The 15,389-nt window shown below is 40.4% G+C and overlaps 1 protein-coding gene across 1 annotated transcript in view; it reads left to right on the forward strand.

Moving 5' to 3' along the window:
• The window catches only part of HYDIN (HYDIN axonemal central pair apparatus protein), a 490,708-nt gene that overhangs the window by 220,665 nt on the left and 254,654 nt on the right, over positions 1-15,389 (forward strand). The window contains exons 14-16 of the mRNA XM_064383265.1: positions 9,532-9,767; positions 12,022-12,122; positions 14,593-14,728. Coding sequence (XP_064239335.1) covers positions 9,532-9,767; positions 12,022-12,122; positions 14,593-14,728 — 473 coding nt within the window. The remainder of the gene's footprint in view (positions 1-9,531; positions 9,768-12,021; positions 12,123-14,592; positions 14,729-15,389) is intronic.

Below are 15,389 nucleotides of genomic sequence, written 5' to 3' on the forward strand. Positions count from 1 at the left end.
TTTGCATGATCCTTAGATGGAGCACGAGTTGTAGATCCTAGATGTGGCTGTTCTGTCCCCATCCATTACCTACCCTCATTCTACACAGCTTGGCAACTGTGCCTCTCCTACACTGGCATAAGACTAGAGATTTATACAGGAAGTGGATGAGCCGAAGGATTTATGGATTGATTGCTGGACCCCAGGTGTGGCTGAGAGGAGGAGTATTGTATTGATATCAAGGACTTAAGTACAAGTCAGCATCACAAATTGTGAGACTCCTCCATGCCTTATCTGTCTCCTCCACTTGAGCTCCCCAAACACTGACAGGCATAAAACTTACATATTGAGAATTAACTAATGTTGAGAAATTCATCCAGAATGTAGCACTGAAAGCCAAAGAGTTAGACTATATGAAAGGGAAATAAAGGGACATGGAATATAGATTAGATTTAAAAGTTCTAACATGTATCTAATAGAAATTCTAGATGGAGAAAGAATGAAAATGGCCAAAGAGCAATATTTGAAGAAATGGTGGCTGAGAATTTTTAAACTAAAGAAAAACATTTGTCCTTATAGTGTGCAGCTGGATGCTCCTTCAATTCTGTGGTTCCATCATAGGTAGCATGTAACTTCCATGTATTGGTCAAGATATCTGCCCTAACCTTAGCCATCATACTCAATTCCAGCCAGCAGAAAGGAGGAATAGACAGGAAAAGGGTACACCCCTTCCCTTTAAGGACACTTCCTAGAAGTTGCACACACCACATATGGTTATATCCCATTGGTGAGTACTTAGTTGTGTGGCCACAACCAAGCTGCACCTAAGGCTAGGAAATACAGCCTCATTCTGGGTGGCCACATTCACAACCAAAATTTAGGAATTTTGTTACTTCCTGAAGAAAGTAAAGGATAGTGGGAGAAAACCAGCAATTTTGTGGTAACTTAGCAAATCTGGGCAACATCAATTAAGAAACAGCCAGGCATAGTAGCTCACATCTATAATCTCGGCACTTTGGGAGGCCAAGGCGGGAGGACAACTTTAGCCCAGGAGTTCGAGACCAGCCCAGGCAACATAGCAAGACCCCATCTCTACAAAAACTAAAACAATCAGCTGGGTGTAGTGGTACATACCTGTAGCCCCAGCTACTTAAAAGGCTGAAGCAAGAGGATTGCTTGAGCCCAGGAGATGGAGGCTGCAGGGAGCTGTGATTGCACCATTGCACTCCAGCCTAGGCAAAAGAGCAAGACCCTGTCTCTAAAAAACAACAACAACAGCAACAACAAACCCTCATAACTCTCATTAGGAACCAGGAAAGAAGTTAAATTGTAGATATTTAAGGCAATAAAAACAGATAAGAGAATGCTATATCCAACTCCATAAAACAATAGGAGAAATGGATGAGTTGGGGAAAAATATGTTATTAAAATTGCCACAAGAAGTAGAAAACCTCAATAGAAAAGTAATCACAGAATAAACTGGAAAAGAAGTCAAGTATCTACCCCTGAACAAAAGGCACTAGGTCAAACAGTTTTACAAGTGAGTTCTACTAAATGGTGAAGAAATGGATGTATCTCACATCACAGAAATATGTAGAAAGCTATTAACTTATTTTAGGAGACAAATGTATTCACAGTAAAACAACACAAGAAAAGAAAAATATAGACAAATCTCACTTATGAACATTGATTATAAAGCATTAGCAAATCACATGCATAGAGATGTATTTTTAAAATTGCATCATGACTAAGTAGGATTTATCCCAGAAATGCAAAAATGGTTTAATAACAGGAAATCCAATCATGTAATTTACCACAATTTATATCATCATGTTGAGATGATATTCCACAGAATCCAACACTCATTCATAATTATAAAAAAAAAATTCTTAGAACACTAGGAGTAGGAGGGAAATTCCTTTGTATGATGAATGAAAAATAGAAAAAAAACCTATAGTGGGAAAACGTATTTAATAGGGACCTTTATTTATTCATTTAGTAACCTTCATTTAGTAATAATCATTTAGCTGTGTTCTAGATATTATTCTGGGGACTGGGATATTGCAATTAAATGTTGAAAGCATTCTTACTCATTTTCAGAGGCAAAAAAACGAAAACCTATTGTCAAGGTATCATACACCATTGTCCTGGAGGTCCTAGCCAATGTGTTAAGGAAATACAAGGAAATAAAATATATGTAGTTGAAAAGAAAAAAGCCAAAACTATCATGGTTTATAGAATGTGTTATTCTCTACCTAGAAAAACTGTGGTAATTAACTAACAGAGCATTCAAACTTACAAGAGTTTAGCAATATATTCAAACAAAATATTATTAAAAAGTATATCTTTAACATATCACCAATGGTTAACTGGAAAATATAATAGAAAAATATCATTTAAGAATATAAAACTATATAATAACCTAACAATAAATGTGCAAACACTACAAGAAGAGGATAATTGGTTAATTCCCTGGGGAAAAATTCACAGAAGAGCCAACAAATTTTTGAAACAAAGATCAGTGACTGTGGACTTTATCAAATATGAAAATGTACTTTAAAGCATAGGCAAATAGACTAATAGAAACAAAGCCATGACTATAGGGGAATTTACACATGCTCGGTATGAAATTTCAGATCAGTAGAGGAATGAAAGTCTTAAACAAGATGCCCAATGTAAAAGCCGTAAAGAAAAAGGTTGGTTTCTTTAACCTTTTACCTAGCATTAAGAAAATTTCCAAACAAAAAGATTTCGTGAACACGGTAAAAACACAATGCTTGCAACATAAATAATAGGCAAAGCATTAAAATCAAAATACATGAAGCTTCGGAATACATGAAACTTAACTCCTGCCAATCCATGAGGAAAAGTTAAATTATCCAATAGAAAAATTGGCAAAATAGATGAATAGACATTTATGAATTGGTAAGTGTATAAACAGAATAGAAGGTCTATGAAAGACATATTAAAAGATGCTTAATCTCAATCATATTAGATGTTTTTTTGCAAAGAAAATGTAAGTATTTTTTATAATCCATCTAGTGTTTTTCATGTTTTCCCACCCTATCAAGCAAGCGTGGCAGGAGTTGGGGAGCACTGAGACACTGGTCTGTGGGTGCCTCGTGAAGCTAACCACTTACACATGGTGCCCATTTCTACTGAGGTATTGCTGGAACACTGATGGCTTGTCCTTTCGGCTCCATCAGAGCCGACACTGACTTGGCTTCCATTGACTCCATCCTCCCCAGAGCTAGGCCTGTGCTTCTCCCAGGAGGCTACTGAGCACATTGAAATGTGCTGTAAGTGTGAAATACTATTGATTACATGTTGAAATGATATTTCTGACATATTCGGTTAAATACACCATGTTGTTAAAATTAATGTCACCTCTTTGTGTTTTGCATCGTATTTCCATTGAACAGTGTTGAGCCAAACTCTCCTCTCCCTTCATAGCTATTGAGGTATGGTTGTCTGGCCTCTTGCGATGGCAGCCCTGTTTCAGACCCATGGCAAGTTCACTGTTCTCAACCCAGCTACCTTCCAGAACCGTGAGTGGGAGGAAGAGGGTGCTGTGTATCCATGTGTAATGCCTGGGTCCTTCTCTAGTCACATTGAAACTGAGAGATATTCCAGTACTTTCTGCCTAACCATACCATTTTTATCCATAGTTAGCTGCCCCAAGCAGGTATGAGGACGTTCTATGAAGTGGTCTGCTCTGAGATTCCCAACAAGACAGCCAGGCAGAAGTCCCTCTGCTTCCAGCATCCTCTCAACCTCTTTAGCCACCCTGTCCCTGAGATTCTGGCATGTAAGGGAGATGCCATGATGTACACATCTGGCCACTCAGTTATTCTTCTCCTTCCCACACTCCACTGAGACAGAAGAAGTGGCCTTTCCACTTCCTCTTCCTGTTTGCCAGAACTCTCCTATCATCGCCTCCTTTTCCTATATGCTTATGCCAAATAAGAGAATAACCCATGTGTCCATTTAAAGGCTCTTATTCATTTTCAAAACAATGACACTGATAACATTATTCTCCATCAGATATAGAGTGGGGTTTTTGATGTTGGGGAGCTCTGAGTCACACTCTAGGTCACACAAAACCAGGTATGCATGCTCCAAGGTTGGATAGGTTTTTCCCTTAACTGTCTTCCAATTGAACCTCCTTTATTAGGTTATCTTTCCTCCAGGAAGGGTTATCATTGGGTAATTTATCCATAGTTTCCTTGAGCTATAGAAATAAAAATCAACAGCTGTTCCTTATAGCTGATTTGGCTAAAAGTTTTGGTAATTAACAACAATTTACTTTTATTTTTTGGTATCTTATTGAACCATTTGATGATATAGCAGCTATGCAAGAGACCAGAAAACACTGCAGAACCGTGACCCCCAAGATTTCCCAAACCTGAGACATGAAAACATCTCAAAAACCAACTTAATCCACCTTCAAAACCTAAGTTATCTTTTCTTTTAGTTTAGCTACAAATTCTTTAATCTTCTCTGTATTGTGACAGGAAGTGTCAGCAATAACATAACTTTTGGGCCTGCCAACAGGAAATCTAAGGCAATCTGTTTCCAAAACCACATGGGTCAGTGGATGTAGGCTACTCTGCTTTGCTTTTGGAGTCTGCACTGCATCAGCCAAAGTGACGGATGATTTTGTGATAATTTCTAATTATACAACCCCACAGTTGAAGCCTCATGACTCCAACAAAGTACCATTATTTCCCCAGGTGGATTGGCTTCTCATCGGACTCTTTACAAAGAAGTATGGTAGCACTGGAGGATATAGAGAGGCATTTGAAACTTCCTAATTATTACCCCACATGTGCAAGTAGTAAGGCATTAATGAAACAGAAGAGCATAAGCTTGCTCAGGAATAAAAGACTAATAGGGATGCATATAGGTCCTGATGCAAAAGTGTGACTGATTGTTCCAGGAGTAAGCCAAGAATTGGAAGACTATTTTGGTTATTTCAGAATGGCAGACATATTGTGTAGGGTTGGAAAAAGGTTTGCAGAGGCTAATACAGTGCTGGGGAATACATTAAGCTAACTGAAGTTGACAGTATTATCCTTGTATTGGCACTAAATTCCATCCTAAAGAGGAGTCTGTTGTAGATGAGTGTTGGAGACGTGGCATTTATTTGCTTGGCGGTGAAGATACAGATTTTGCCCCAGGGTCTGTTGGGACTGATGATGTTGGGATAGCGGGTGGTGGGTAATAGTACTATATGTTGGTTTCTAAAATTTCCATGGTTATAAAAATGTTTGATGGTAGGATTGGATGTTGGATCACATACCCAATAATTAGTTCTGTTGAGTACAGCTGCAGTAGCCTGAGAGAGTCAGATAATAGAATTGGGTGGTGATTGTACTTGAAGGAACACTGAGGCACAGATGAATCCTTGGATTGGTCAAAGAATAAATGGGCCAAGTAACAACTGGCATGCTAGCTGATACAGTAAAGGGTCAGTTAAATATCTGCAAACCCACTATTTTTCAGGAGGTACAAGGATGTGTTGAATGAGAATAAGGAGTTTGAAAACCTCCGAGCATTTATTGAACTCGGCCATTGGATAATTTGGACAGAGAAATTATTATAAAATATGATAACCTTTCTGGGATTTGGGGACAGAGTTGTTCAGATAAACATAAGCATTGAGGGACTCATTACTGGTGTCTCTTCCATGGCACTGATATGAACCGGTGGTATGTAGCTCAAGGGAAAATATCTAAATTGACCTTAGGAGGTTGTAAAGTAGGGAGTCAGGGGCAAAACCAGATTTAATGATTATAGAATTATCTTAGAAAGTGAAAGAGACATCACAGAGTGTATCAAAATTGTATAACCTTAAGATAGGAAACAAGGAGTAATATGGTGAAATGATAAAGAACAAAAGCACACAAGGGAGAGTGTGAGAAGCAGTAACGTCAGGCATCTGACAAAATCTCGTCCCGTCAGTCTTGAGCAGAAGCCATCTACTGAGGGTAACGTCTGCTTGTTCTGAGGGACTTGAAACAGCAATCTATTTCTGAAGGTCACCTGCTTCTGAAGGTTTTTTGTTTTTTAGAAAACCTCTATTTAAGATCTCCAGTGAGAGTATTTTTCAACACGTCTTCAGCCAGTAATTTAGCTTCTATGGGCATCTTTTTCCTCAGAGGTCCACCTCACAATTTAACTGCAAGGTCAGTTGTTAGAAGGCTCTGAAAAAGAACTTCACTGGTGTATTTTTCAGTGTACTCATTCTTCAGGTAGAAAGAGGGGAGGGCTTCCAAGGGTGGGATTTTAGGAAAGTCTTCTTGAACTTACAGATGAGCTGGTTCTTACAATATTTTTTTTTTATGTCTGCATGAAGCGAGGTTGACTCAGATTGATGAAATACTTGTGATCACATGAATCTTCTAGTTATTATTTCATAAAGTGAATAGTCTATGAGTTACTGAAGGAGGTAACCAGATCTGATGACCATCAGAGCTAAAGGTAAAACTCTTCATCAGGAAACTCTGAGAACCTCCGAGAACTGGGCCAACTTAAGATCAATAATATTCTTTTTATGCTCTACATTTCCCAAAATTATGGATTGTGAAATTTTTTATCAAAGGGCTAACATACTATGTAATTCTTTTTAACTCTCATAGTGTAAGGTGACATTCCCCAGTTGGGAAAATTATAGTCTACAATTCCTTAGACACAGTCATAGCAGTGATCTTTCTGTACGGAAAGGCTCAAACCCATCCAAAGAATGTACAATTACAAGCACATATTCTGAACTTTGTGATTTGGGCCCAGTCCACGTATATTCCAGAGACTGACATCCCACTTGTCCAATGTTTCTGGATATGGTAGCAGGATGTGAGGCAGGAGCCAGCCACATCACCAGCTACAGAGACATTTTCCCATCGATTCTTACTCAGAGATTATTTCCTCCCTTCTATGATGGTGATGTTTTGCCTAATGGTAAAACATTTTTGTCAAAGACCATCTTAGATTCAGGGGCATATTTGGTATTCCAGAGACCATTGGAATAAACAGAGCTTCCCAATTTTAGTCAACATTTGTTTTCTAAATCCGAAGCTAAAGTTTATATTTCCGAACTGAATTGGGTGTATGTGCTTATTGATTTCCCATATTCTGAATTATTTCTATGGACAATGACAAAAATGCCACCTGATTTGCATAATGATCTGCCAACACAGTTCCCTTTGCTTTGTGGAGATTTGTACTTTATTAGAAAAATAAAAAATCCATTGTCTAAAATATTCCACGAATCTCCAAAGTCTCTCAATTATAATTTAGTGTTTTGTCTTGCATGTTGCTGAATCAATTTAAGATTCTCATTAGATAGGGTCCATTCTTTAGTAGAGTGGTCATGTTCCAAATAATGTACTATATTTTTAAAGAATTGTAATTTTTCCTTTGCAGACTTGTGATCTTCAGCTGCTAGTTTCTGCTAGTCTTCTTAGGGGCTTTTTAGGTCAGGTGAAAATAAGCATCTTGGAGGAGAATTGAACCTTTTGAGAATGTTCTATTTTAAATCATTTACTAGTATTGGAAGAAATATCAGGTGCCTCTGTGAATCCTTGAGACATTCCATGCAATTATGTTGTTAATTATTTGAAGAGAAGGCAAATAAATATTGATTTTTTTGTCTACCAGGCACTGAAGGAAGGGAGCATGGAGGTCTACAGCTGTAAAGCACTTGCATTCAGGTGGAACTGCAGATAGAACAGTATTAGGATTGGTTGCAACTAGAAACCTAGGAATAACTTTCTTATTCATGACCTTCAGTCTTTAACAAATCAGCTTCCCCTTCCTTTAGGCTTCATGACAAGCAATATGGGATATTACAGGTACTGGTACAAGGAATTACTGTAACTAGGAGGTCATAATTGGCTTTATTCTGTGAAAAACTTCTGGCTTTAAGGAAGTAGTCTGGGCAATGGCGTGGAAGACCCACCTGAATCTTTATAGAACCCACTTTCCGTAATACACTCCACATTCACAGAACCTCTAACTCACAAGTGGTCCGATCAAATAAGGGTAAGCCTTCTATAGTTTCAAGAGTCATTATTTGGTAAAGTTCAGGAAAGTCACATGTAGCATGATTGTGAAACTGACTTTCTAGCAGTTCCTCTGGAATTTCCAAGAATAACCTTTCAAGTGCACTCAGTCTCACAGTTCTTTTTCCATGAAAGATATCTTCCAGGTAGGTTGGCAGGTGCATAATCACAAAGGTACATGAATGTGTTTCCTCCAGTGGTCTAATGTGTAGACAAAAGCTGAGACATGGGCAGAAGTAGATCAACTCAAAGTACCCCCGACAGTAACAGTCATTACTCCAAGAGACCAAGTGCATTTTATTACGGCAGGGTTCAAGTTAGAAGACTAGCATTTCCATCCAGTAAAAATATGCATATTTGTTCTCCTGTGTCTATAGATTATTATTCTTGTTCTGAAAGTGGTATCAGATACAGTAGCCACCTAGAAAATCGAAAATCAGAGCTTAGTGGCTGGGCACTGTGGCACACACCTATAATCCCAGCATTTTGGGAGGCTGAGGCTGGTGGATCACCTGAGGTTCAGAGTTCAGGACCAGCCTGGCCAACATGGTGAAACCCCGTCTCTACTAAAAATACAAAAATTAGTTGGGCATGGTGATGCGTGGTGGCGAACACCTGTAATCCCAGCTACTCAGGGGGCTGAGGCAGGAGAATCGCTTGAACCTGGGAGGTGGAGGTTACAGTGAGCTCAGATTGTGCCACTACACTTCCGGCGTGGACAACAGAGCAAGACTCTGTCTCAAAAAAAAAGAAAAAGAAAGAAAATCAGAGCTTAGTGTATTGCTTGCCAAGCAAAGAAGATCCACATCTCTTAAGGGAGGAGTTTCACGGAACAAAGCTGGATATGATGACAAAGCAACTTTGTCTCAGTGAGGTAAAAGTCAGGTGTTAGTCTCTGGCTGGCTCTAAAGCAGTTTGTAAAGTCTCTCTTAGGAGAGGCTATTTTTTGACACTGTATCATCACCCCTAAAAGCATGATCCCCAGGCAGGTCCAAGACACACTCTACCATGTCTTGGCAAGCTCTGGGTCACCCAGTGGGCAAAACCATGTAGGCTCTTTCTTTCACACACGGGAAAATAAAAAGCAAGCATGATTCCATGTAAAAAATATATATATTTGTGCAAGAAATAAATGCAAAATATACTTCTGCAAGATTACTCAGCAAACTCCTAACAGAGGCTGCCTCTCTGGAAGGGCCTGCATGGCAATCAAGGGGTTTGTTTTATATATGCTGTTTAACCTCCCACATAGTAAATGCATGATAAATATTCATTAAGTGAATGCATAAATGAATGGATAAATACACTAATGAAGGAAAATGTATTGATGGAGTGAAACACTGAAAACAGTACTTAGGGCAAGTCGGAGTTAAGTAGTAATGAACGGCACAAACAGTTCATTTAAGAAGCTTAGCAGTTGCTAGGGGAGATTGAGGGTCAAGGAAGGTATAGGGGGCTTTTATTTCTCACCTCGTATTTTGTTTTCCAGGGTTTCCTCATACCTTGATATGTTCCCTCAATAACACTTCTTTGGTCCCCATGACTTTCAAACTGCGTGTCCCTGGGGATGGCCTTGGCCGTAAAAGCATTTCATGTTGTGAGCAGCATGCAGACTACAAAAGACCATCTTGGACCAAGGAAGAAACATCCTCAATGAAACCAAAAGAATTCACCATCACGCCCGACTGTGGCACTATTCGCCCCCAGGGATTTGCTGCTATCAGGGTACAGTGCCTGGCCTTCCTGCACACACAGCCAAGCAGCTGAACCTTCAAAACAGCCACTGGTCCCTCATCTAAGATTTGCTCTAGTATGTCCAGTGCCAGCAGGACGGGGTGGCTGTCAACTTACAGGAAAAAGTGGGCCTATAAGGAAATAAATCAAACACCAATACACTGGGCAAAGAAATGGGCACTGCTCCAGTAGCTTTACCTTCATCTAGATGCATTGCCTTTACCAGAAGAGTGAGTTCTTGGTATTTCTAATGAAACCACTGATATCCAGACAGTACTAATAGAAACATCGGTACTAATAGAAACAGATTTCAGAACTTATTGATACTTAGGTTTATCTTTCCTTCAGACTCAGATCCTTTAGATACCAATAAATAGCCACACCTACACCAAAGATGATATCCAGTTTATTCAGCTTTGTAATCTGAATCTGGGCTTCATGGTGGTGTGATAGCACTAACAGTTCCTTATCTTGAGTTCTGCTGGAAAAGCCATGAGAAGTCCACTTCCCCATTCTTCCACGTTTCGTCTTGCAATTAGGACACTTCAGTGCCTTGGTTATGGCCTCACAGTGCCACCAGTGGAGTTATTTCACTCTCCACCGTCTTCCCTCTTAGCTGTCTTCCTTCATTTTTGCTCCTCCAGACAGTTCGGTCTAGCAATATTGAAGGCTACTAAATTGACATGGTTTTTTTTTGTTTGTTTTTTTACTTTCTGGGAAATTAAAAAAAGATGAGACTTCGTAGCTAAAGCTAGTAGTTTTCTCTTTGGTCATCAGCACTGAATATTTAAACCGGCTATCATTTTATCCCCAAAATTTGTTGTAAATGCCTCACGATACCTCAGCTTGAATCCACTCATCCTAAAGCTTTTCTAGGAGTTTTTGGCTCCTCCATGGACCCAGTGAGGCTCGATGACATAGATGGTAACGTCTCAGGATTGCTAACTGGCTTTCCGAGTGAGAAGCGCTGCTGCGCTAGAGTTCTTTCCTTCTCACTTCGTAATACTCAGAGTATGTGTTACTTATCTCTTCTGTTGTTGTTGCTTCCCAGATATCTCAGGAAGATTTTAAAAGATATGGTGTCTCACTAGCAGCCTTCTGCCAGAACCACTTGTACTTCCTTCTAGCCACAGCCCAGATACATAAACAGGGGGCTATAGTCACACTAGGATTCTGTTTCTTTCCAAATCAATGACTTCATCTTCACTTTATTTTTCCTTTATATTTGGAAAAGGTTTCTCCAAGCTATAGTTTTTCCTCCTGATCTGTACCTCACCAGGTCTGTGTGGACTCGAATTGCATCCAGTGATTCCCTCTGCAACAGAAAACATGTTAATTAGTACCAGATACATAATTTATAGATAGAAAAGCCTTCACCCATGCCAGAAGCCGTGTTCTAGATTTGCAAGTATCTCTTCCAGCACCAATAATTTTGAAGCAATTAAAAATTGCAACAAGGCTTTTGAAAGTCTAACTGTACAGCTTCACAGCAAATAAAAACACAGGGTAAAATGTTCTAAGCACCCCCTCAACAGCCTCCCTTGACCCTCAATCTTCCCTAGCAACTGCTAAACTTCTTGAATGAATTGTCCGTGCCATTCATTACTACTTAATTCCAACTTGCTAGAATTGAACCTAAGTAGCAATGAGTTCTGAAATCTGTTTATATTCTGACCACGTTCTATTGTCCTCAAATAGACCTTTCTTTGGCACTTTCTATTTTCTGCTCTAATAAAGACTGTGGGGTGGTGGGGGCACGGTTTTGGTAAAGCAGACTAACTGATTTCTTATGTCATTTTTTGGAACTGACATGGTTATTTCCACTTATTTTACTATAAGAGAACTTGTGCTATAGTGTTTCATTAGTGTGTTACATTTTCATAATTCATATAGCCCAGTGGCAGGGAACAATTTAAATTGCAGCAATTAAAGTTGGTTTAATATTGCTCATCGTTCATGCTCATTTTTCCCTTTATGCAGGTATGTGGCTTCTTTGACAAAACCTCCTCAGAAATGAGCAAAGCCATTATACTAAAAGCCATTTGGTTTCTACCCTGGCCTTTGAAAACACCCAGCATGCCCTGACCCTACAGTGTAACTTGTTCAACTAACAATGTGAAACGCCATATATCCGTAAAGCACTTAGAAACCACACTGATCAGTAGTCCTCCCGGGGCTCCCTCTCCCCTGTGTAGAGAGAGAATCTGCTTTTTAGAAAAGCAACTTGTCAACTTTTTCTTTCCAGGTGACCTTATGCTCCAACACTGTGCAGAAATATGAGCTGGCACTGGTGGTGGACGTGGAGGGCATTGGAGAAGAGGTGCTGGCACTCTTAATTACAGCAAGGTATCTCTCCCCAGCTTTCTGTTATCCAGAGTCTCCCCCGAGCCTCCAGTAACGGGCTGCCTCCCAGAAGGCAGCTTCGCCTGCCAACCCAAGCATACTGGTTTTATCCTGCCTTCCTGGGAAGGGAAGTTGAATCTGATATTCAAATGACAAAGCAGCAAATGTTTGTAAAGCACCTTTGGTAGAGATAAGAAGAGGTGTGTGTGTTTTGTAGAGTTTAGGCAAAGAATCGTAAGAATAGTGAAGAAACGGGTCAGACCCTCTCTAATGAGTCTGACTTTCAAAGTATGCAACCAGAAAGATTTTAGCAGGAAGTGCTGAAGAGCTGCTGGTTTTGATTTTCGTCTTTGAATGTAGTGCTCCGGAGTTAGGCAGCAGGAAGACGCTGCTGTCAGTCCTGTAGTGGAAGGTCCGTAGAGCCCAGAGGTCCCTGCCCCAGGACACTGTTGCTGTAACTTGAATTGCAGGCTAGGAGTGGGCCCCCAAGATGAGACTCATTTTTAACAATGTACATGCCTCAGAACCGTCTCCAAATCCTCTCTTTTTCTTAGAGAGGCAGCCAGGTTGAACTCATGACCCAGCCATTTGTTGACTGCGTCTTTTCGACCAACCTACAGTCATTGCAATAGTGCTGATGAGGGTGGTGGTGTCATCGACTGATAATGATGTGATCCTGAGTAAAATCATGGGGCCACACTCTTCCCAAAGCAAACAGTGTCCAGATCTGGAACTTTAAAGTGTATGTATGAAAATGCTATATATAGGAAATAGAGACCGTGACTTAGTAAAACTGATAATCATGCTAATATGCCAATCTCTGGAATTCAGATCTCTTGTGAATCTTAGGAAGATACCCTTAAAGAAGGGGCAGATGTGCTGCCTGGTGGAGAGAAAACTGACACCGTTTCACGTGTCTTGGGCTTGGGTAAAGACAAGTAACAGTGCAGAAATAACTGAGGGTTCCCACTGCGCTGCCTTGACCCACTTAGTATTCTTGCAAGACCTGATTTTTTCTTTGTTTACAAACAGTAAAAACTCTAATGTGGTCCTCTCTGCGCCCAGGTTTGCCTTTTAGTCTAGTCTTGCATTTCTTTCCTATGCAGCCTTATTCAGATACTTTCCAGCCCCTTTCCCTACTGTTATCAATAGGAATTCTAAATTTAAAACAATAAAAAGGCTTAAAGAGCCTATGAGTTTTCTACTTATATTCTGTGACCCAAGTCAAGTAGTGTAAGCCCTCTCAGTCACAGTATTTCAGGCGGTAAAGGATCAGCTTTAAGAAAGTCACTGGGTCAACAGACAACTTCCGTTCTAGCTAAAAATGAACAGTCATCTCATGTGTAAACTTTGGGATTAAAATAAAGGCTCTTTCATGTTCTGATTTTTGGCATAATCTGTGAGAACTACTCACTGACTCTTAACAGAAGAATTGCTTTTAGAACTGCAGCCTCAATAACTCTCTCCAGAGAGCTGGCAGTGACGTCCTGCCATGCTTCTGCCACGCTTCTGCCACAGGCTAACTCCCTCTTACTGAGCACTTACCTGGTGCTGGGCTGTGCCCTTCCAACACCCTAAGAAGAGTTTATAACACCGACATCAATCCCTAGAACTATCCTCATTTGACCTATGAGAGAAGTGGGACTCTGAGACAGAAAGCAGCTTGTCCAAGGTCATACAGGTTGTACTTAGTAAGGTCAGTCTGCAAAGCTGGCTCTGCAAATTTGAAAGCCAGTACTCTTCACCATGGCACTATACTGAAACAATGGCATAGGGCAAGTTAGACCTTGAGATTCACAGACACCAAATAAAATCCAGGTTACCCAATAGTACACCAACAGCAAACATAGGGCTTCAACGCCTCTCTTTCCTCCATACAGCCCTCCCTCCCTTTCCTTCCACCTCACCCCCCCCACCCCATGTCGGCACACTGAGAACCCCGTCACAGTCACAGTGCCAGTTCTGGGCAGAGCAGCCACCTGAGCCTCTGTATCCAAGACAGCTGTTCTGCATAAGAATTGGCATTTTTTACTATTATTTAGATGGTGTGAGCTGTCCCTAGTCCTTGGGGGCCTTTCTGACTGGTCCAAAGTGTCACAGCTAGTTAGGACCCCATGCTGGTGGCATTGGCCCTGTTTAGCATGGAAACAGATTCACTACCCTAAGGATCCTGTACCGTGTGGACCCCTTGCCCAAGGAAGGCCAGATATCTAAAACAATAGAAATAGGAGTCATTACCCACCAGACAGCTGTTCAAGGAATTCTGCTTCTAGTCCTTTTTTGATTAAAAAGTGGTGACTGGGGGCCAAGAGACAGGGAAGACAGGAGGAGAGAAGCTTTGAAAGTGACTAATGTGGTTATTTGAGAAAAACTACTATGTGACACTGACAAATGTATCTCACTTGGGACACTGCGTTCTCTGTACGTAAACAAGCTCTCTGTTTTGAATTGTGTGATGGGCTCCTCCGAGCAGGTGCGTTGTACCTGCCCTCTACCTGGTCAACACAGAGGTGGACTTTGGGCACTGCTTCCTGAAGTACCCATACAAGAAAACACTCCAGCTTGCCAATCAAGATGACCTCCCAGGATTCTATGAGGTGCAGCCTCAGGTGAGTTCCTTTCTCTTTCTTCAGTGTTAATTCTTCCATTGGATTCCCTTGATGAGAAAGAGAAATCCTTCCGATGTGCCACATTCCCAAACACATGACCTTAAGTAATACTGATTTTTAACCCTTAGATAGTCTAAGGATGGGGTAATAAAGTCATAGTTGGATTGCTAGCTGCGTGCCTGAGCAGCAGCAGGTGTAAACCGTTGTTAATTTCCCAGGGAAATTACCCTGGATAAAGAGGGGAACGTGTCAATTAAGCCAACATGCAGAATTGCACCTGCAAATAATTGCCTGTGAACTAACCATGCATGGGAAATGAGCTAAGAGTTTTCATTATGTCCATGGCTGTGATTTGAATGGCATCAGTAAGTAATGCAATATTTATAAGTAGATTTGTTGGACCAGAAAGCTAGAGACAATACAGGAATAAGAAAGGAGGAATTGTCTCTTGATGTTTTATGAAATGTGTCTGTCCATATGCAACTACACCCAGCTAGGTGGGAGATTAAGCAGTTTAACACAGATGGCTAAATAATTTTTAAAAATCTGTACAGATTAGAGTAATGGAAGGTTACTACTGAGATGCAGTTTGCCAAGAGTGCATTTGGGTATAAAACTCAGTTATATAAGTACAATATTCTAATTAAAATGTATGCAAAAA

The sequence above is a fragment of the Aotus nancymaae genome, unplaced genomic scaffold (assembly GCF_030222135.1).
Source record: "Aotus nancymaae isolate 86718 unplaced genomic scaffold, 86718_ANA_hifiasm-v0.15.2.pri h1tg000030l, whole genome shotgun sequence".
In the NCBI taxonomy this organism is placed as follows: domain Eukaryota; kingdom Metazoa; phylum Chordata; class Mammalia; order Primates; family Aotidae; genus Aotus; species Aotus nancymaae.